General features: G+C 40.6%; 1 protein-coding gene across 6 annotated transcripts in view; it reads right to left on the reverse strand.

Annotated features, from left to right (window-relative positions):
- The window catches only part of VPS13D (vacuolar protein sorting 13 homolog D), a 253,975-nt gene that overhangs the window by 171,244 nt on the left and 58,972 nt on the right, over positions 1 to 23,759 (reverse strand). For 5 of the 6 annotated variants that reach the window (XM_081305183.1, XM_081305182.1, XM_081305181.1 and 2 more), the window contains 8 exons: positions 23,047 to 23,173; positions 22,444 to 22,624; positions 15,206 to 15,388; positions 10,057 to 10,288; positions 7,196 to 7,406; positions 4,549 to 4,720; positions 4,251 to 4,363; positions 1,986 to 2,198 (listed from right to left, as the gene is read on the reverse strand). In XM_081305183.1, coding sequence (XP_081161309.1) covers positions 1,986 to 2,198; positions 4,251 to 4,363; positions 4,549 to 4,720; positions 7,196 to 7,406; positions 10,057 to 10,288; positions 15,206 to 15,388; positions 22,444 to 22,624; positions 23,047 to 23,173 — 1,432 coding nt within the window. The remainder of the gene's footprint in view (positions 1 to 1,985; positions 2,199 to 4,250; positions 4,364 to 4,548; positions 4,721 to 7,195; positions 7,407 to 10,056; positions 10,289 to 15,205; positions 15,389 to 22,443; positions 22,625 to 23,046; positions 23,174 to 23,759) is intronic. The other variant, XM_081305180.1, reaches the window with a different exon arrangement.

Here is a 23,759-nt window from a genome sequence, read left to right on the forward strand (position 1 = left end):
TGTAATAGAGAAAAAATGTTGCCCTCAGTAAAATTTTTCCACCCCATTTTGAACACAGACTGTCAGAACTCTGCACTAACTGGAAAGTCACAGCGTGTCAGATCCCTTCTCTGGAAAATATTTCAAGCCTTTAAACACTGTGAAGTGATTTATATTTGACACACAAAATCCCAACAGAAGAGTAATTCTTCTTGAGACACGGAAAGCGTTCAAAGTTCCAATCAAGAGAATAGTTTATTCCTCTCCCTAACAATGGTATTTCTGTTAGCAAGAACCAAGGTAAGGCCTTATAAATTGACTATAAGAAATTATATATCTTTAGTACATGAATAGAATAATATTTCAAGGCTCCTTGTATATTAAATATATGTGGGTGGGACAACTAGCTGAAAGCTTAGGGAGTCAGGTCAATAATAATAAAGAAAACCAAAGAGAAGTTGTCTCTGTAGACGAACCAAATACATGCAAGTAACTGTTCCAGTGAGCACCTCCCAGCAAAGGAGCTACGAGCACCACCTTATCTCACAGCTGCAATGAGCCCGCGACAGGGAGCCAAGGGGCTTGAAGAGTTAGAGATACCAGCGCCAGAGTTCTGACGACCTGGCTTCTTAGTTGTGTGCCACGAGAATCACTTAGCTATCCTCCAAGTGTGTCTTCTCCACACCTGTGAAAGTGGGGAGAAGCCACCTGCTTTGCAGACTCCTAAGGATTCAACTGACAGTAAGGTGCCCAGCTCACAGTGGACCCATCCCAGGCATAAGCACTCCTGCCCCTGCACTCACAGAAGAACGTTCCCACAAAAGTCTACGCTCTCCTCTGCTAGACTTCCCAGGGGTAGGTGGAGAGAGTGGGACCTCTCCCTAAGAAAATCCTCCACTCTGAGGAATTCTAAACGGCACAGTGAAATGTCAGGCATATAAGAACACATGAATACAAGAATATCCTTTATAATTATTTTATGTGTTTGCCTAATTATGAAATTTCCCCAGTCTTTTTAATTAACTGTTCATATTCATAGCACATCTGATGGCATTAAATACTAAGAGAATGAATCTGACATTGATTCCAAGGTCTCCTTCTGGATTTTCACTGAAGGACTTCTTTAGATCAAACCTAGTTATTTGGTTTTTGGGTCCATACTCCTGTAGTCATAAATCTTACTAGAATATATCATAAAACAGTGCAAGGGGCATCAGTAACAATTACAGCAGCTACCATCTGTGCCAAGCAACATGCCTCAGTTATGTTAAGTCTGACTTCTACCCAATGAAGTGGGCATACTTATTGCTTTATATGTCATAAGAGGAAGTTGAGTCACAAAGAGGACAAATCACTTGTCCTAGTGCACACTAGGAGAGGTAGGCCCCGGTTTTGAGCCGTGGTCTGACTGATTCCAAAACACGCTCTTTCCACACATGACACTGCCTCCCACGATACCACAGAGAAAAGCATACCGTGATCTGAACAGGTAAAAAAACCGTTTCTACTGGGAATTGAGCCAGAGAGACCTGGATTAACAAACTGGTATTAAAGTCAAAACCACCTTTCCTTTCATTACAGGCCAAAAGTTAAGGGTTTTTGTTTTTGGTGGTGGTGGTTGTTTTTTGTTTTGGGGGGTTTTGTTTGTTTGTTTTAAGCTTAAACTGGAGTCACTTTACAAATTAAAGCTTACCAAGAGACTGACTTTCCGGACCTCCTGCTCAATTCTGAAATACTTTGCTCTCCGCTCACCCGAGGCAGGGAAGCACTCTGTCACCAGCCCACCAGCCCCGCCCCACTTCCTTTTTGGTAAGGCCACAGAGACACCTTTTGGCCAAGGAATTAAACTGCAAGAGTGCAGGAGAAACCAGTCAACATCCAGCACACTTCACAGATGAACCACTGTTTATCTTTTTAGTGAGCCCTTGGATGTCCTAAAGTCAAAATGGACTGGACCCACAGGCCACAAAAAGAAAGGAGGCGGTGTGAGGGTTTGGTTCTACTACCTGAAATGAAGTTCAATCTGAATAGATCCTTGGGGTGTGCTGCTGTTCTTGGAAGGCTGAAAAATGCAGTTGAACACATTGCTCACACCAGGGCTGCACTTCTGCCCAGCATAGCGGGTGTCAAAAGCCATCATTGAATGGGAAACCAAGTTAATAGATTTGGTTTGGTTGGAAAAACTCTCATAGAGCAGTTTACATTTCTTGAAGTCAAATCTAAAAGGGAGAAAACAAACAAAATGCTAAAGACACTTCTACATTACAAAGTTAATTAAGTTTGAGATAACAACAGAAAATCATCAATATATTTACATTGTGTGAAGGAAAATAACTTTCATTTTGAGATCTTGCATTGATTTTAACAGATTCTTCAAATTGCACTTAGTGGCACTTTGCCTTGGATGCTACTTTTGCAAATCCAAAGAGATGATCTTATTCATAGGAATTTTGTGAGGAGTAACAATACCACAAATTTATTATATGCTTGATTCACTATTATTCCCATTTCCCATAATATCTCTAAGAAGACTATATATTTATAACAATCCCCAACAGGTGTCAAGGGTGCCTTTAGACCTTAATCCATCGACTTCTCGCTTTCCTGTATATCTCTCTCTCTCTAGAGTCTGCAAAAATCTCTGTATAAGATCACTGAGGTTACTGGGAACAACCACAATACATACTACTCTCCACACAGAGCAATAACTCAATTAATCCAAGAATGGGAAACGTATTAGGAACTGAATTTTTTTTAATCACAAGAGAAAGCTACAATGGGAAATTCATACTCAGTACTACTGTAGCAATATATACAGAACTGTTCCATACTAAGGAGAACTAAGGGCACAGCCAGGCATCAGGAAAACTGCTGGCTCTCAGAGAGCTGCCACATCAGAGTAGGACCCCAAGTTCACTACAGCATGCTCCCTCGGCTGAGTCAGGGAGGCACAGGCTGCCAACAGAAAGACAAGCTAGGAGACAGAGTGCCTCGGCAGGGACATCGCCAGCCCTGACGCCCTCTTCTCAACTGCGGAACAACTTTCCCAGCCACACAACCTTATTCTAGTCTGAAATCCTATCTGGAAAACAGGAGTAATGGTGCTTAGCCTTACGGGGCTGTGAAAGGGATCAAAACAAGAAGTTACCAAGTGTGAACGCAATCTTGAAGTTTCCCAAACTCCTACATCTACACAGACCAAGCACGTGACAAAGTTGGTGAACTGCTAGGTGAGCACATGGGACAGTTGTCCCTACAAGGGACAGCTGCTACTCAGCTTTCAGATGCTTCCAAGCAAGGACCTTGGCCTAATATTGCTAAGCTTCTGTTTTGTTCTGTTTTTCCTAGAAGAATCTGAAATCCAAGATTTTTGGATTTGAAATCCCCCGATTTCTGAAAAGTTAAGCAGTGGGGTAGTCACTAGTGCCATCCATCCGTGCAGACACATGCAGGATGGCCCTCCGCACTCCTTCAGGTCCTGGCTCTGAGGTATACCTGAGCATTCCACTACCATTCGAGACCGTCTGTCCCAGGTCTCTTAGTTCTCTCTCTGGTACATTAAAAACTCTGTAGGCTGGGGTTGGGGATGTGGCTCAAGCGGTAGCGCGCTCGCCTGGCATGCGTGCGGCCCGGGTTCGATCCTCAGCACCACACACCAACAAAGATGTTGTGTCCGCCGAGAACTAAAAAATAAATATTTAAAAAATTCTCTCTCTCTAAGCATTTCTCTTTAAAAAAAAAAAAAAAAAAAAAAAAAAAAACTCTGTAGGCTGAGAAAGAAGGTACATACCTGAGGTCCCAGCTACCTGAGAGGCTGAGGCAGGAGGTCACTTGAGCCCAGGAGTTCAAGGCCAGTCTGGGCAACATAGTGACGCCCACCTCAAACAAACAAAAATCCCAACAGTCTGTCACCCTGAGTGACTAAATAACAGCAGGCTACCACTTGCAATGGTCATCTACCTTGAGAAGAAACACACATTTTCACAGTTTCAGATCACTGGTATTTGGGGCTGCTACAATAGCGTAACCTAACCTATCCTGGCAGAAGTACTCTGTGAACAGGCTTCACCCAACTGTGGACCACCTTGCTGTACCCTCTCCTTTCCTCTAGTACAAAATCAGTGCATTGCTTACATTACTGCTACCTTGGCCTAATATTGCTAAGCTTCTGTTTTGTTCTGTTTTTTCCTAGAAGAATCTGAAATCCAAGGTTTTTGTATTTGAAATCCCCCAATTTCTGAAAATTGGGGTGAAACAAAGAAGTCACATACCTGGCGAGGGACCCAGCACCCTCTTTTCCTTTTGGGTCTTTAAGCTCCAGGCTTACATTTACCATGTCAATGAGGAAGCACATGCAAGTGTAGACCTCTCCACTCAGAACAGTCTGTAAAAGAAAAGTGCAGATCAACTCAGAGCTAATGATGCCAACCTAAAAATGTGTTCCTGGGTCAAGAAATTAACTTTCTTGTTATTCCATCTTCTTTCTCCAGGTGAGTTTGAGGAATATACACACAGGGTGACATCAGTCAAGACTACCAGAGTTCCATAAGAACATAAGGTCTCACTCACGTGAATTCTTGGGTCTTGTAAATCATACGGCCGCATAAATTCCTCTATGGGTTCTCCAAGGTTGTTCTCTAATAAGCCTCGGATCAGCTTGTATTTATACAAATCTAGCGAGCAGTGGACTGAGGAGAGACTGCCATGGATAGATATGTCGGGCACAGTATGACTTATTTCTCTACAAAAAAGAAAAACCACCTTCAGAAAGAGTTCACTAACCCCACCCTGACCCACTCCCAGAAACAAGTGCCCCCCGCATTACCAGCCTGGTAACTAACACCCCCGGCAAGAACCTCGTGTACCTCCAACAGAAGCAAGTCAGCATGACCAGCAGATGCCAACACAAAAAAGAAAACCCTTTTCTCCCCAAATATAATTTTGTAAAATTCTCAAATCTAAGCTGAGCTAAATGGGCTATGGGTGTAGCTCAGTGGTAGAGTTTTTGCAGAGATTCCATCCCCAATACCACCACTGGGGGGAAAAAAAAAAACTGTGGGTGTCTGTGAGTGGTGAGGTGAACTAACTAGTCTATTAACGTGGAAAACTTCATAAGACTCAGAAATCACTTAAACATTATAGTTGTAAAAGCAATAAAAAAGAAAAACCAAAACTTTTACTTAACTCTTCAGATTTAGTGGTAACTAAAAGAATAAACCAGGCTGGGTACTGTGACACAAGCCTGTAATCCAGCATTACGGCGGGCTGAAACAGGAGGATTGCGAGTTCAAAGCCAGCCTCAGCAATGGTGAGGCGCTTAGCAACTCAATGAGACCCTGTCTCTAAATAAAATACAAAACAGGGCTGGGGATATGGCTCAGTGATTGAGTACCCTTGAGTTCAATCCCCCAGTACCAAACAAAAAAAAAAAGTAAAATAGGGGGATGGGGTTGCAGCTCACTGGTAAAGTGCTTGCTTTGCATGCATGAGGCATTGGGTTCTATCCACAGCATCACATAGATAGATAGATAGATAGATAGATAGATAGATAGATAGATAGATAAAATGAACCAGTGCTTCCTACGGAGCCGAGATGGGACATGAATTAGGATAAAATGTGACAGGTGACTCGTCTCAGAAGGGATGGGCAGAGTGAAGCTGAAGATGTCCAGGACTAGGGGAAACAACCAACTTCGTCCCAACACGAGCGAGCTTTCGTGGGTGGAGTAAGCAGGGATCCTACAGACCCTGTACTCTGAGCACGGGAAGGACAGGATTAGGATTTGAAGTGGAAGAGGAACATAAATAGATCATTTCAGGCTATAGACATGGCTCAGTGGTAGAGCACTTGTCTCACGTGTGATAAGGCTATGCGTTTGATTCCCAGCACTGGGAAAAGTGGGGGAAATTGCCTACAGAGAAAAATCTACAGATAATAGTTTAAGATGACCAATGATGTAATCAATAAAGCAAATGGAAAGGATTACCAGGTGCCACTTGGCCCCTGTCTCTGTGAACCACACCTGTGTTCAGCAGCACCTTCTACCTGGGCTAACAAGAATATAATTATCTGCACATATGGTGGGAATGGGTAAAGTTTAGGTAAGAACAGCAAAACACTTTTTTGGCCGGGGGGGGGGGGGGGGCACTTCTCAAAAAGAAAACAAAGTATTCAATTTCTAAATAATGAAGCTGCTCTTAAGACTGCTAAACCAGTAAAACCAAATATAGCCCAGGCCAACCATAACAGAACACCAGCCAGGGAGCATTTGACTAACATGTCAGAGAGACACAAACACACAGTGACAGCGTCTGAACTCAAAACTTATTCAGAAAGGAATGAAAAGAGTGGCATGAAATGACTCCCCCTGGAAGGGAGAGGTCAGAGGGGAATCAGAATTACTTTCCACACAAGTAACAAGGGTGCTTTTCGAAATGCTACTAATGAAATCTCTTTCACTGACACAGCCACGCTTCCTCTGTCCCTGGAGTTCACATGCAAAATGCTATTTTCCCCAAAATCAATGCCCCACACTGAAAGATATCACACACTGTGATCCAGGTTCTAGTCCCCGAGGACTGGTGGCCCTGACAGTCAAATGCTGCTGGTCTTAGGTAGATCTAGGAATGTTCATTTCCCAGGAAGATAAGGAACTAATGACAACTCAAGCAAGGTCTCAACTACAGAAATAAAGCATCCTGTGTCTGAGGCCAGATACATGGTCAATCTGGGTCAGCTCCCTACTCTTCCTGAAGTAGTTTCAAGGGCAAATCTGCATCTGAACAGCTAAGGGAATTACATGGAGTTCCAGGGTGAACAGCAATGGCAGGTCCAGAATCTACCACATTTGGAATGTCCACCTCTTCCAGAATACTTCGCCTGCCCTCACCACCAAATCCAAGCTAAATTTGGGTCCCTTCCTCATGGTTTCCAAGGCACTTGTACAATCTTGCAACACAGTTTATGTCACTGAATCAAACACTCAATTACAATCACCTACTTGCCTTCCTTATTCCACAACATAAGCTCCTAGAGGGCAGAAGTTTTCTCTTTCATCACAGCAGCCTTCATGTCCAACACACAGTAGGGATTCAAATAGCGTTTGGTAAATGGGCAAATAAAATGAGTACCTGTGCTCTTCCTGATTTACCATAATCTCACTGACTTCCAGTTATTAAGGTTCTACTTACACAGCTATCCAGAGAAGACACTCACTTGTCCAGATTTCTTTCCACCTGCAATTTCAGCCTACAGGGCTCTGTTAAGAGGCTTCCTCCCGTCTGTCGCACAAAATAGGAGGGGAAGATCAGATCCCCACTCCTGTCCTCCGAGGTCGAGGGGTACTCTCGCGGACATCGTTCTGCAGCAAAGAGGTCCATGTCCTGCAGATCCACGACGACACAATCCAGCAAGCAGACATGATCTTCTACCAAGAACAGGAAAGAGAGAGAATGAAGAGAAAGAATTCAAAAACAAAATTAAAAAGTCAAAATAAAGTTCATCCTGTCTTTGGAAAATATTTAGAATTGCCGGCTTCCCCTCGCCCTCCACTACTCAGAAATCTGTCTGTCTTCTGCAGAAGTCTCCACCAGGGCCCCACAACCTCCCTAGGCGAAGCTCTGTGTGCCCACACATTCACCTGCCTATCCTTGTGCCAGGCACACCATGCCACACCTGCCATCAGTATTCCTTGCCTGTCCTGAGATGACAACTGAGGGTACAGAGTGTGTGACTAAAAATGGCTTCACGCGCAATGCCCCCCTAGAGACAACACTAACCAAAAGTTTACAAGCTTCCCAGCAGCAGAATTCTTTTTAAACGCTGTATTTAACCATTTCTACTACCACTGTTCAAATCCAAGCTGCCCTTGTTCTTGCCTACACCACCACAAGCTCTCCTCCAACACACCTACAGAATTCCATCACGGTCCTCGAAAATCCACTCTCTCCACAAAATACCTGAGTAATCCTTAAAAATAAATAGATCACCACATTCCCTTCCTTTATCCTCTTTAATGGTTCTGTTTAATCCAAATGCACTCTTTAAAGTCATTCAAATTCCTACAACCTCCTGCTTAAACCCACAGCCTACTTTCCCAGCCTCATCTCTAGCCATTCTCCAATGGCTCACTAGGCCTCCAGGCTCACAAGCCTTTGCCTCCCCCAAATGCCATGCTTCCTGGACAAGCTGTCCCAGTGGTGTGACCTTCCCCCTTCAATCTAAACTGTTCCTCTGCATTTGTCTTGTCTTTTCCATAATATTTATTACAGCTATCAACATTGTCATTTTATTTAATGTCTTTCTCATTAGTTCAAAAGTACTGGAACCATGTCTAACCATGTTCATATACTGGAGAACAAAATACTACAACACCCGGCATTAAGCAGGAATTTGATCAATATAGTTCTTGACTGGTTGATTACACTAACAAATACAGGAGACAGACCAAAGAGGAGCTGATCTGGTAGAAGAGGGAAAGAAATGAGAATGAGTAGGCTTCAGAGACTCCCTAGGGTACTGTCCAGAATCTAGGAGTATAGGATATGTGAAAACCACCACCTTCATCCACAGCACTGTGTCACTACTAAGGGGAAAATCCAACAAATCAGCAGAAGAAATAATGTTAGTAATGAGATCTTCTTCCCATAAAACACTCCAAATCACTTCTATATGTGAGGCCACCTGTGAAGATGGCAAGTTCAAAGCCAGCCTCAGCTACTGAGTGAGGCTGTAACTCAGAGACACCATGTCTCTAAAATATAAAATAGGGCTGGGGATGTGGTGACTTGGTTAAGCATACAGGGTTCAATCTCCAACACCAAAACAAACAAACAAACAAACGAAACCATCAGGTTCTGAAGTCATACTGCCAAAACGCACAGCCCATGCCTACCATTCACCATCAGCATGACTGCAGACAGGTCGAGTCACTTAATCTCTCTAAGCCTTTGATCTTCATCCGTAAAATGGGGGATAGAAAATAAGACCTGACAAGGATGTCATGAAGATGAAAAGCTGAAATAAAGTGCCACCACATCTGGCAAACAGGAATTGTTTCAGGATAACTTTGAAAATAGTGATGAAGACGTCTCACTCTGTCAAATGGCTAAGAGCCACTTCGCTGTCACCTCTAGGAATACGAGGCACTGTAGGTCTTTGGTCTGCTGAATGAAAGGCAGAGCTCCTCAGCTGGCCCTTCCTCTCTCAAGTCTGACACTGATCCTTGAGGCTCATCATACTCTGCCTCCCTCGACAGCTCCTGGGAGCCCCTCAATTACCCAAAATACCTTCCCCAACATGCTGGACAAGTCAAACGCCAAAATGAGACCCTAACTCCAACGGCTGGTTCTTACACTCTAGAAAAGTACCAATAGCAGGACAATTCATGTCTTTTCAAATTTTTGTCTACAGTGTTTCTGCTGTTATCAAATTCACACTAGTATTCTTTAAAGGGGTCTTTTTTTATATTTTAGAACTAAATAGTGACTTGAAAGGATGGTGCCTGGGTGGTGGCTCACAAGGATGCAGGAGTTGGTCTATTTATGCAATCACCACCCGGCAGCAACTAACTTGAACTAGAAGAAAAACACCTAGTTGGGCATGGTGACACACACCTATAATCCCAGTGACTCTGGGAGGCTAAGGAAGTAATCCCAGTGACTCTGGGAGGCTAAGGAAGGAGGATAGCAAGTTGAAGGGCAGCCTGGGCCACTTAGCACAACCCTGTCTCAAAATAAAAAATAAAAAGGGCTGGGAATATGTATCAGTGGTAGAGCACCCCTGGCTTCAATCACCAGTACCACAAAAAAAAGATTTTTTTTAGTTAAAAATGTGTGTGGTGGGAAGGAAAATGCCTTAATAGATAATCCACACACACAAATTAATTAATTAATTAATTAATTAATTAAAATGTGTGTGTAGTGGGGAAGAAAATGTCCTAATAGACAATCTCAAATCTCTTTATTTGCATTGTATCTGGCTAATTTAGCCCTACTGTAGAAGCCACCCAATGCTAAATCTATACCTAAGATGCTTACACTTCCAAAGCACTGGGCAGCAGTTTTCTCCTCTTTTACCTGGACTACTGGAACCGTGGCGGACAGACGGTGTGGCTTGCTGCCCTCGATGCTTGGTGGGGACACTGGGCACACACTCATTCTTCAGGCTGCCTAGGACCATTTCAGCAGGAGGCATTGTGAGCAGCCCCTGGGAATGGGACCCCCTGGGGTCCTCAGTGCTGGTCGTCTTCCTCGTGCTGTGTCTGGGAGTGCCCATTGGGGAGGCAGGGGAGGCGACAGGCACTGACTCCTAGAAGGAACAAAATAAAACTGGAAGGTAGAAGTGGCTGGGGCGGGGTGGCGGCGGGGGTGGGGCTGAGACCTTCCCTACTCAGGCCCTCTGATCTTCAAAGCTCCGTGGTGCTGGTGCTTCCCTCAACCTAACAGATCCTGTCAACTGGAGAGCATCGGGTCATGACACTTCCTGCCACAGATAAGTATCTGCAGAGATGTTGCAGATGATTCAATACTTGCTGAAAACTACCCCAATATTGCAAGAAGATACCATCTTTTAGCTCAAGAGCAAATGTCAAGATGTGAAATGCTTCAGGAGGTTTAACCTAGGTTAAATTCAACAAAAGTGGGGATGGGGCTGGGGCTCAGGGGTAGTGCACTTGCCTGGCACTGGGTTCGATTCTCAGCATAGCATATAAATAAATAAAATAAAGGTCTATCAACAACTAAAAAAAATTTTAAAAAAAGAGAAAACTCATTAAAAAGAAAAATTCAAAAGTAAATCTCTTGGCAAAACGATATATTGTTGCTGGGTGGGGGAGCAGTTATTGCTATAAGAAAATGTATCTAATGGCAATGTGACTCCAGTGGAATTAGGCAATGGCAATGTGTCTCTACTTTCTTGAACTCTCCCCACATGGGTTTGCATTTCTCATCTACGTAACTATGGAAATGAAAACAAGAAAGGTTAGCCATCCCTCTTATGTTTCCACTCAAGGGCATAAAAACTAAGAAGTCCAATACAGAACAAACAGATTCTGTAGTTGTATTGAAAAAAGTATACTCTTACAGACTTAGAGCTTTTAGTTAACTGCTAATAGGGAAAATTCTCTCTCACCAGAATAAGTCGATAAATGGCTTTTAAACTTCCAGGGCTTCTTCACCCCAGCCTCAGAACTGTATCCATGTGGCTCCTGCATCATCAGACTGTTCCCAGCTAGCCACTGTCACATGCAGATTGGGAGGACAGGAAGAATGGTCTTTCTTCTAGTACTACCTAAGATGTTTACCATCTTAGCCTCTCAGCTTTGGAAAAGGAGAGGAAAATACTGTGTTCTCTCACAGTTATCTTAAGTAGTAATTACAAGTAAAAGAAACCATTTCTTACTTCCTACATTTTTTTTTTTACAAAGCAGATTACTAGGTAAGTGCTGTTATTTAAGTACTTTAACATTAAAACCTTCCTTCTCGCTTAGTTTATTTAAACTCTGGAGCATGTTTGTTGCTCTTTCATTTGACTGCTCTCTATGTCTTCTCTACAGTTGGTTTAAATAAATCAGTGGCTTGAGGAGATTAACTCAAAGCTTTTGAAAGACTCTGACTTAGATATTATGGTTTAAACACAAGCCATGGTTGAGAAAAATGAAAGGCAAGCATATGTAAAAAAATTCAAACCCATACTCATTAAGACATGGATTTATATAAAACAATTCCAAACACACACGAGTCATGAAACTGAGGGCAAATAACCTCTCTGTAAGGTTTGATGTCAGGAGTATTTCCTGTTCTTTAACCACTGAAATGCATATTAGACAAAGCTCACATGCAAGTACATTAAAGGGTAGTGTAAATGCACAGTGACCTTTGGTGAAGAAGGTAACTATTCACTTCACATGGACCCTGATCAATTAAATTTGAGTGTATATGTAGAGAGGTAAACTTCTCAAACAAGTTTATCTGACTACAAATACTTAAACAAATGACACTCCATGCAGCCCTTATGGAATTCTACAGAACAACCACTGGTATGTAACGATAGCCTTTCTAGGTTTAAGGATAAGGAAGTACTATACACAGCTTAGCAAAAGGAATTCAATTTAATGGGCCTTAAGAAGGATTTCTCTATATAGCAGGTAGTAGGTAAATAATTTATTTAAAAAAAAAAAGTTATAAGCAGATCCAGGCATGGTGGTACACACTTATTATAATCCCTGTATCTCAGGAGGCTGAGGCAGGAGGCTGAGGCAGGAGGATTGCAAATTTGAGGCCAAACTCAGCAACTTAGCAAGACCCTGTCTCACAACAAAAAATAAAAAGGGCTGAGGGGCTGGGGTTGTGGCTCAGTGGCAGAACACTTGCCTTGCACTTTTGAGGCATTGAGTTCAATCCTCAGCACCACATTAAAATAAATAAACAAAATGAAGATATATTTTGTCCGTGTATAACTAAAAAAAAGAGGTGGGGGGGCTGAGGATATAGCTCAAGGGTAGAGTGCCCCTGGGTTCAATCTCCACTATGCCCAAAAAAGAAAAAAAAAAAAAAAAAGGTAATAAGCAAGCTTTCCCAAGAAATAAAATATTTTGTTTTACAAGGTTAGTTTTTTCATTTGCTTTAAGTATATGAATGTGAATTGACTGCTGAGCCCCATAAGGTTTTTCAAAATAACAAGGAGACAAACACACATTATACCTTGAAGAAAAAGCGATCCTTGTACGCACTGCCACTTAAAATCAAATCCTCAAAAACAAATACAGGGAAATATTTTCATTAAAATGCTACAAATTATGTGCTATTATTTGGCTTAACAAAGCAGAAACCCTTCTACAGGTATGTCTTGAAATATTTTGGCAATTCTTCTTCCAAGGCTAACTTCAGAGTACCCTTGTGAGCCCACACACAGATGTATCTGGTATAGGAAAATACTCCATTACCCGTTTTTTTCCTCTCTTGGAGATAATGGAATTGAATCCAGGTCCTCACACTTGCTAAGCAAGCACTCTACCACTGAGCTTCATCCCCAGTCCTAGCCTTTTTAGGAAGGTTAGCAAAACAAACAGTATTACCAAACTTGCTCATCCATTCTGACTATAATTGAGCTCTTCCTAAAAAAGTCTGGCTTCAGAATAAAAATTTATCACAAACAAGTATATTCCAAAGAACTTCTTACTATGCAACCTGAACTCTCCATGACATTCCCCAGACATCTAGGGAGGGGAAAGGTATATAAAGTTATCACCTACAGCCAATGATGTAATCAGTCACACCCACACAATGGAACCTCCGTGAAAAATCCTAGATGATGGGGTTCAGACAGCTATCAGATTAGTGAACCTGAAACTGTGGGTCCAGGGCAGTACATATACTCCAACACACAAGGACACAAGTGCCTGTGCTCAGGGCCCCACAGGCCTGGTCTCTACACCTACTCATCTGGCTGCTCATCTGTAGCCTTTCTCTTTTATAATAAGCCAGTGAATGTACTTCCCCTGAGCTCTACAAGCCATTATAGCAAATTACTAAACATGAGGAAGGAGGGCAGGAGCCCCTAATTTGTTGCTGGTTGATGAGAAGTAATGGAGAGCTGAACTTGCGCCTGGAGTCTGAAGTGGGAGGAGTGAGCTCCCAAACCTGCCAGCCCATGCTAACTCAGGATAATCAGTGCCATACCTGAACTGGAGGACATCTGGTGGGTATTTGGAGCACCGGAAAAGGGTTGGTATAGGGAAAACCCCATGCCACTGGTGTCAGAAGTGTTGTAAACAGAGGAAACAGGGGGTTGCTTTTAATATCTAAACAGCTTAGCAATGATTGATATATAACAAGCATTCAACAAATATATGACAGGGATGGTGGCACACACCTGTAATCACAGCAACTCATGAGACTGGGGCAGGACGATTATAAGTTTGAGGTCAGGCTCAGCAATTTAGCAAAATTCTGTCTCAAAAAATTTTTTAATGTACTCGGGCTATAACTCAGAGGTAAAGCACTCCCGGGTTCAATCTGCAGTAAAAATACACACACACACACACACACACACACACACCCCAGCTGTTTATTGCTATTTTTGTCAGTCTTACGATCTTATCATCAAATCTTAGGTACATTTTCTCAAAGGCTCTCTCTCTCTCCAGTTTATTAACTATTAGACCAAAAACAGGCATAACTAGCTGGGAATTTCATTAAGTGCTTTTCTGGCACACTAAAAGGAGTTTGTACTGAATGGGCAGAGACTGAAAAGCTTCTCTGGAAGCCTGCAAAGAATGATGAAAACACACCAAGAATGGCCTCTCTATCTCCAAAAATACCACTTGGTCTCCTCAAATGCAGAAATGGGTGAAGGGCGCTAATTAGAAAGTCTCCAAAGTCTTCTCAACTGTGATTTACTAAGTGTTTCCACTGGTATTGTTTATCCTCTTTGTGTCCTTATTTCCCCAAATGTAAAATGAAAATGACAGCAATCCCCATCCTAATTACCTCCAAGAATATTTTAAGAAATAAGTAATTGGGGCTGGGGTCGTGGCTCGGAGGTAGAGCACTCACCTAGCGTGAGACACTGGGTTCGATCCTCAGCACCACATAAAAATAAAATAGAGATATTATGTCTACCTATAACTAAAAAATAAATTTAAAAAATAAAGAAACAAGTAATTGCCAGCCAGGTGCAGTGGCAGAAGCCTGTAATCCCACAGACTCAGGAGGCTGAGATAGGAGGGTTGCAAATTCGAGGGCAGCCTCTGCAACTAAATGAGACCCTGTCTCAAAATAAAATAAAAAGAGCTAAGGATGTGGCTCAGTGGTAAAGTGCCCTGAGTTCAACCCAATACCAAAAGAAAAAAAAAAAGTAACTGCCAAAGTAATTTAAACCTACAATGCAAGATACTATATAAGATTTTTATCATTAAGACATTTTTAAAAGGTTTCATGGGCCAAATCACATGCTCTGAAAAAAGTCACACGGTATAAAGCATTATCACAGAAGGAATGTTTTCCCATAAAGAAAGTACTACACAAAGATGGAGGCTTGGTTCCCTTGGTGTGTTTGCTAAAACAAGTTACTACATGCAGTTAGTAAGGGTTATAACTTGTACTATTTTAATTTAAAAGGTTTACTGAAATGTCAATAAAATGTCAAGAAATGTTCTATAAGACACATATCCTACAAAACTAGGAACTTGTTGAGCTGAAAAGGAAACGGATATTAACTGCTGACCTTATCTTGTAAGGAAAAGGTCCCAGGAAAACCAGCAAAGAGAAACTTGTTCTTGACTTTCAACTTCCCCAAATTGGCTACAATCAGTTTATTTGATCTGGAACTTTCTGGGATGAGAAGAACAGGAGCACCAGCCTCAATATCCAGAAGAATCCGAGAACAGCGCTGGGCCTGATCTCTCACCTGAAAAAGGAAGAAAAATTACTTCAAGGCTCAATTAATACCCTAATTTTATAATCAAATGACCTCAGTTTCTTCAAAGTGTCACGCATTTATAAAACAATTAAAGACCCCACAGAGCACGTTAAGTTAGAAGTCAGTATCAAGCCAGGCACAGTGGTGTGTGCCTATAATCTCAGCAGCTTGGAAGACAAGGCAGGAGGGTCATAAGTTCAAGATCAGCCTCAGCAAATTAGTAGCAAGGCCCTGTTTCAAAAGAAAAAATAAAAAGGGCTAGGGATGTGGCTGAGTGATTAAGTGCTCCTGAGTTCAATCCCTGGTACCAAAAACAAAAGTCTACAACAAGATGATAATGGAAAATCCCCAAATATCTTGAAATTAAACTACACACTTCTAAATAATATATACACCAAACAAGAAACCACAAGGGAAATCGAAAAATATTTTCACCAAAATGCAAAGAAGATATAACATTAAAGTTCACAGCATACAAGCATACACTTAAAAAGAAAAGTAAAACTTGCCTCTGTGGATAACCTAACCATCCGTATAGAAAATCCTCTAGAATTTAAAGGAACTAGAAGTAACAAGGGAGTTTATCAGGATGATTGCAGAATGCAAGATCAATAGGTCAATATACCAAAGCCAGTAATATTTCTTATACTTTCAACAAACAAATTAATCACTGAAATTTTCATTTTTATAAACAAGCATCATTTATAATAACATCAAAAATTGGGAATATCTAGGGATAAATTTAACAGAAAAGGTGTAAGACTGGTGCACCCCAAACTACAAAACACTACTGCTAAGAGAAATACCACACTCAAGGATCCAGACTCAGTATTAAGACGTCGATTCTCTGCAAAATGATCTGTAGATTCAATGTGATCCCAGCCAAAATTGTAGCAGACTTGAGCTGATGGGGTGATCTAAAATTCATATAGCAATGCAAAGGACCTGGAATAGCTAGAAGAATTTGAAGCCACTTTCCCATAACATGCAATTCACAGTCGCCACATGACTCAGCAATTCCTTTCCCAGTTTTTCACTCAAGAGAAATGAAATCGTGCATCCATACAGACTTGGACATGAATGCTCCTAGCAGTATTATTTTTAATAACCCCAAATTGAAAACTATGCAAATGATCATCAGGTGGGCAAATGGATAGACAGACTGCATTGTATTCCAGCAATGGAATACTACTCAGCAATGAGAAGAGATGGACGGCTGGTGCCTGCACCCACACGGATGGGTCTCGAAAGCATTCTGCCAAGGGAAGGAAGCCACACACAAACGACTATGTCCTGCATGATTTCATTTATACAGAATTCTTTTAAAAAGGCAAAATTATTGTGAAAGATCAGGGCTGCTAGGGTGCAGGGGTTAGGGCACAGGGGCATGAGGAAACTTTTTAAGGGAATAGAAATGTTATAAATCTTGGCTGTGCTTGTAGCTACAAGACTGCAAACAACTTAAAAACTAATTGAAAAGTTTATTGTATGTAAATTATACCACAATAAAATTGGCAAAAGTATAAGCTCAAAAGCATTCAAAGTGTTTGCTATTTAATGACTTGGAAATAGTTCTTCATGTGTTATATTGACGAGTGGAAAAATGTATATTAAAAAGTAACTAAAATGTATATTTAAAAAAAGTAGAGGGCAGGGGTTGTGTGCGGCTCAGCAGTTGAGCACTTGCCTAGTATATGCGAGGCACTAGGTTCGATCCTCAGCACGACATAAAAACAAATAAATAAAATAAAGGGATTGTGTCCAACTACAACTAAAAAAATAATTAAAAAAAAAAAAGTAAAGCTGGGTGTGGTGTCACACTCCTGTAATCCCCTTGGCTTGGGAGGCTGAGGCAGGAAGATCACAGGTTCAAAGCCAGCCTCAGCAACTTAGTGAGAACCTATTTTAAAATAAGAAATAAAAAGGGCTGGGGATATGACTCAGCAGTTAAACATCCCTGGGTTCAATCCCCAGTACCAAAAACTAATAATAATAATAAGACAGATACCAAAACTGAAATTACCATAATCTCCCTCCTCCAGAGATAAATGCTGCTGCCATTTTGGCAGGTTCGCATAGGAATCAAAGGTGTGAACTCATATGCTGACTACCTGACACTGAATCTCCACTGTGGCCATTCTTTATATTTTTAGTTGTAGATGGACACAATCCCTTTATTTTATTCATTTATGTGGTGCTGAGGATTGAACTCAATGCCCCACGCATGGGAAGCATGTACTAAGCCACTAAGCCACAATCCCAGCCCACTCTGGCCATTTATTAATTGGTTATTGATCTTAGTTAAGTTGGTAAGATCTCTTTGCCTCAGGTTCCTTGTCTGCAAAATGGGAATAATAAGCCTACCTGAAAGAGCTGTTGATTAAATGAGACAACACCCTAACTCAGCAGTAGATACATAGTAGCTATTATTATATACCATATCCTTTCAGTCAATTTTTCCAAGCATTCAACAATATTTTTTTTTAAAGAAAGAGTGAGAGAGAGAGTGAGAAAGAGGGAGACAGAGAGAGAACTTTAATATTTATTTTTTAGTTATCGGCAGACACAGCATCTTTTGTCTGTATGTGGTGCTGAGGATCGAACCCGGGCCGCACGCATGCCAGGCGAGCGCGCTACTGCTTGAGCCACATCCCCAGCCCAGCAATATTTTTTAAGTTCAATATATTAACTTATAGATTTAAAAACAATAAACTGGATATTCCTTTACATTCTGGATGGCTCTTAATTTTTGAACATGACTTCATAGTTACATGTTAATGCAAAAATACAACCATGCCAAGCACACTCAAGCAGCTGGAGAGGTTGAGGCAGGAGGATTACAAGTTCAAGGTCAGTCTCAGCAATTTAGTGAGACCCTCAGCCACTTAGTAAGACCCTATCTCACTATTTAAAAAATAAAAAGAACTGGGGTATTTTTATTTAAAAAATAAAAAGTGGTAAATTACCCCCAAACAATTGATACCCCCCAAACCACACTGAACTATAAACTCACACAATCAGAGTTATAATGCTTCCTCACTTTAAAAGTGGCAGTAACTGCCCATACTACCTGGTCAGGTGACATTATTTTTTGTTCTTAATCTCTTCCCTCTCAAATATACTGTGAGGGTAATGACCTTGTCTTCCTTATTTCTACTACATTCCTGGCACTCCCAGACTGCATGACACATCATTCCTGAATAACTGAATAAACAAACAAGATTATTGTAAGGATCAAACAAGATAATCCACAAAAGCACTTTAAACTCCAAAGTTTTATTCATATAAATAATTATCACCGAGACCACAGCACACTTATTTTCGCTATCTCCATCCTCCTCCTACAACTGAGTAAACAGAAGAACAAGAAGAAAAACACCTCCCAGTCTCATCACACAGCTTGTAGGGGTGCAAAACTCAGACTTTTTGTCCCAAGTTCTCTAAACTGCAACATCACTTCTTAGCTCCATCAAAAATCTGTACTCCCTGTTGCTCAATGAATAAAGAAGTTTAATAAATACAAGAGAGAGAAAATAGAAGACAAAAGAAATCTGTATCATACTTCTGGGATGAACTATAAAGGAAATAGCTTCTATTTGGTCAAATCAAGTACAATAGATATTCTTATCATTTCAAATATCAAAATTAAAAAGAAATATAAAGCCCCATTGAGCCATTATTTATAGACATTAGAAAATGCAGGAATAAAAAATCCAGCTATTAGGGGCAGGGTAGCTCAGTGAAGAGCAAGCCCAAGGCCTGAGTTCAATCCCAGCACCAAAAAGAAAAGAAGTTGCTATAAATCAAATACATCTGCCACCAATTCAATATTAGGAGAAAGGAATTTAAAGTTCAAACAAAATAGCCTCTTAATCTTATCAGCAAATGAAAGTAGGTCTTTAGCTCTTTCTGTGAAACTCAATAATTCAAACAGCTAGGATTAAAGATTCTTGAGAAGATCAGCTTTTCCTGAAAGCCCACATACTTAACAATGGTCTAAATAGAAGACATTCCTTGGCCTTCTGCTTGTCTTACATAATTTGAAAGATAAATATAAAAGACTTATCTTTAAATTCTGCCTACCCCAGGAAGTTAAGCCCAATTACTCAGTGACGCACAAGTGACTCACTTCCTCACCCAAAGGATTTTTCACAATAAGATTTACTACTGTTTAAACCACACATACAAAATAATTGTTTTAAATGTACATAATTCTACCATAAAATCTAACAGACCTGTACTGAAAGTTGCAAAAATATCCATCGCTTTGATCAAATAATACCATTTGTACAAATTAATCCTATGAAAGTAACCCAAAAGAAAAAAAAATTTGCAAAGATAATCATGAATCATTATTCATAAGAGTGAGAAAGTGGAAGCAATTTAAATATTAAAATTAGGGAAATGGTTAAATGAACTCCCTTGATGTATTACACACTTATTACACAGATGACAATGAACATGAAGACAAGACAAAAAAAGATTATTAAAAAAGGCTAACTGGACTCCAAAAGAGTATGCACAAAATCAACACACTTTATGCACTTTGCTGTATACTATTGTAAGGGTCAAAATAAAAAGTCTGATGATACAAGTATCAGTCAGAATATAAATTAAAAAGAATTCTCATACATTGCTGATGGAAAAGAAAATAACTGAAACAGCCAATTAAGAAAACAATCTAGGGCTGGGGTTGTGGCTCAGTGGTGGAGCGCTTATTGCCTCACATGTGTGAGTCACTGGGTTCAATTCTCAGCATCTCATATAAATAAATGAATAAAATAAAGGTCTATTAACAACTAAAAAAATATATTAAAAAGAAAAAAGAATCTGGCATTATCTTGTTAAAAAAAAAAAAAAAAAAAAAAACACATACCACCCCTGTTGCCAGTAATTCACTCCCAGCTATCTGGGAGAAACTCTGAGATCCGTCTGTGGGTCAGGAGACCCAGCTCACAGCAGCACACACTATGTACAACCCAAACGTTCAAAAGGAAAACCAATGGTTCCTTTGTTTTACACACTGTGAAAGGCAGCAGAATGAAATGCAATCATCTGTCATGAACGAAACTCATTCATATACCAAATGAAAAAAAAATCGAGTCACGGAACTTAAAGTAATGTTTAATACCATTTTTATAGCACGCAAAACAAAAGATATTGTTTAGGAGCTTTTTCAATAGACTCAGAGTGATTACGGGAGTTGAGATGGAGAAGGAACTGACATGTGTGTAGCAGTCTTACCAGAGTTTGAATTTGTAGTTTCATTGTCGGTTCACAGAAATTTATTTTATCATCATACTCTGTAACTCATATCCACACTGTTATATGTGTCAAATAACTAAATTTTTTAAAAGTTTTGAAAGGGGGAAAAAGATTATATATTTCATGATTTTTAAAAATATTTAATTTTTAGTTGGATTTGGACACAATACCTTAATTTTATTTATTTATTTTTATGTGGTGCTGAAGATCAAACCCAGAGTCTCACCCATGCTAGGTGAGGACTCTACTGCTGAGCCACAACCCCAGCCCTATATTTCACAATTTTAACCATAGGAAGAAAAGAAAAATTGATTAAAATATAGCCATGGCACCTGATGAGGTGGCACACACCCGTAATCCAGTGACTAGGGAGGCTGAGGCACAGGGATCTCAAGTTCAAGACCAGCCTGGTGGTCATCTTGGCAAGACGGTCTCAAAAATTAAAAAGGGCTGGGGATGTAGCTCAGTGGGAAAATATCCCTGGGTTTATTCCCCAACGTTGCAAAAATTAAACATTACTGTTTTTTGTGGCTCCCAAACTATATAGGACACTACAGGAGGCTGAAGTACACTCATGGGGCAGTGCATTTTATGTTTTGAGGGAAAATTTGGTCAGATGCTACAGAAACCACTAGCTTGAGGTAAATCACATTCAATATTAGGTCATTCTACATTCCTTTCAAAGAGTTCTCATCTTTACAAAACTGGGTCTTTAGCAGCTGCTCTGACAAAAAAAAAAAAACAAACAAGTACCATGAGAAAATAAATGCAGAACAAGAAATAAGGGTTGTGGCATTCAGCTTGAGAAGCTGTATAATAAACACCTAAGAGGCAAACACATTCTACCAGTGTGTAACTGTGGTTGTTCGAGAATGAGATAAAAATACTATTCTTTCAGTCTGGGTTGCAGCTACCATGTGCAAGATCCTATGTTATCAACCCCCAGTACCAAAAAATAAATAAATAAATATTTATGTATATGTGTGTGTGTGCATGCATATATATATATATATATATACACATATACATATATATATACATATATATATATATACATGTGTGTACATATTCAATTACTTCAATTTATATATGATTATTTTCTCAAATAGCAACTAAGTTAGAACATATGTATTTAAGTTGCTTAGACTTAATGACTTTGTAAATGGAAATACTATTAGATATTTGTTTTGGCCTAAGATAAACCATGAAAAACGACCAAGTCTCCAGGCATAGTGGCTCATGCTTATAATACCAGTGGCTTGGGAGGCTGAGGCAGGAGGATCCAAGTTCAAAGCCAGCCTCAGCAATAGTGAGGTCCTAGCAATTCAGTGAGACCCTGTCTCTAAATAAACATACAAAATAGGGCTGAGGATATGGCTCAGTAGTTGAGTGCCCCTGAGTTCAATGCCCAATACTAAAAAAAAAAGAAAAGAATGACCAAGTCATTAAAGGTACCATAAACTGAAAAAAAGAAAAACCTACCACTTTCCAAGAGAAGTGTCCCCACTAAAGTCCTAAAAGGCCAGAAGTCTTAATATTTGTAAATTTCCTTTATTGTTTTTACAGCAAAGTGAAGCTAAACTTTAAAAGCAATTAAAGTATGATATAATGAAGGAGGACTAAGTCTCTCAGGTTACAGCAAGATTTCTTCAGGTAACATGCTACTCAGTATGTATACATTACACTTTTTTTTTTTTTTTTTTTTTTGCGAAATTTTCCAGATTTATCTATGGCTTAAAAGTTCTATTGATGAGTCAAACTGAAATGCAGCCACCTACCGTCTGGCCCTCCACTGCAGCGCGCTGGCGCCCTAAAACATCCTGCAGCTGCGTGAAGTGCTGAATGAAGGCCAGCACCTCGGCCTGGAAGCGCTGTGTGTGCACATACTGCACAGAGGCCATCTGCAGGCTCACACGAACGTCATGCTCTCTCCGCAGCAGAGGGTCAGGCTGCCCGTATCTAGGAACAAGGACCAAACAGTGACTCAGCTAGCATCTCTGTAAAACTGGGCTGACCTAAGGGCTTTCCTAGAAAACAGCTTTAATTATTAAAATGGAAAATTGCAAAAATGAGTCTCTTTCTAAGCTTCTGCGATATGCTGAGGACATTTAAATTAAAGTCTGGGGTGACACCTGGGGCTGTAAGTGGCAGCAACCCAGCACCAGAATCATCCCAACCACACCACGGAGCTCATGAGGAGCCACTACAACACTGGCTTCAACGAAAATGGATATAAATCAGGACTTCTCATAGCCCGATCTGCCCAGTTTTACCAAAGAAGGTAAAATTTTCTTAATCTTTTCTTCATTGTTTAGCCAACAAGAATTTTAAACAGCAAGTGATCACAACAAACCCTGGAGAGAGAAAGGACGGGTGTTTACTTGAAAGCCTGGAAGATGAGGGCTTCCTCCCCACTGGTGGTGAACCGCTCCCTGTAGAGCTCGCCGTGGGAGGTGAGGTCGCTCAGAGACAGACTCCCGATGCTTCCCTGTAAGGCCAGGTCTCCCTCTAGGGATGTTAAAATGAGAAAATGTTGTCACATGCCATCTTGCCGCACATCTTCAATATGTTTGGGACAAAAACTAATGGACACGTTTTAATCAAACTAAGCACAGAAGCCAATTTTCAATATCCCAAAACACCCTCCAAAACGTTATGCAATCTTTCAGAGTCCCCATGCCAAAGGCCAAAGGGAACTGAAAGGATACAGCAACACCACACAGCGACATGGAGAAAGAAAGCAAATGCATATACAATTCAAAAGACAAAACATTAACAAATGCCGCCAGAAACACATTCTGAGATTAGACCACTTGTTAAAATTACTGACACATCAAAAGGTCTATAAATCATACTGTGAATGAAAGAAAAAAGGAAGAAGTGTCAGATATGTATTGGCTATTCAAGCAAGATTCAGCAGGTTTTAGGGCGATTTAATAAAAGAACAAAATTAATGAGGTCACAGACATTGGTGACCCAAATGTGAAGCTAATCAGATGTGACAGGAGTGAATAAGCCCCTGGAGGGTGGGACTCACACAAGTGGCTGGAATGTGACCCTGAAATGATCCTCCTTAACACTGTGCAAGAATGTT

Source organism: Spermophilus citellus (assembly GCF_964194105.1).
Source record: "Spermophilus citellus genome assembly, chromosome: 9".
Classification (NCBI taxonomy): Eukaryota; Metazoa; Chordata; class Mammalia; order Rodentia; family Sciuridae; genus Spermophilus; species Spermophilus citellus.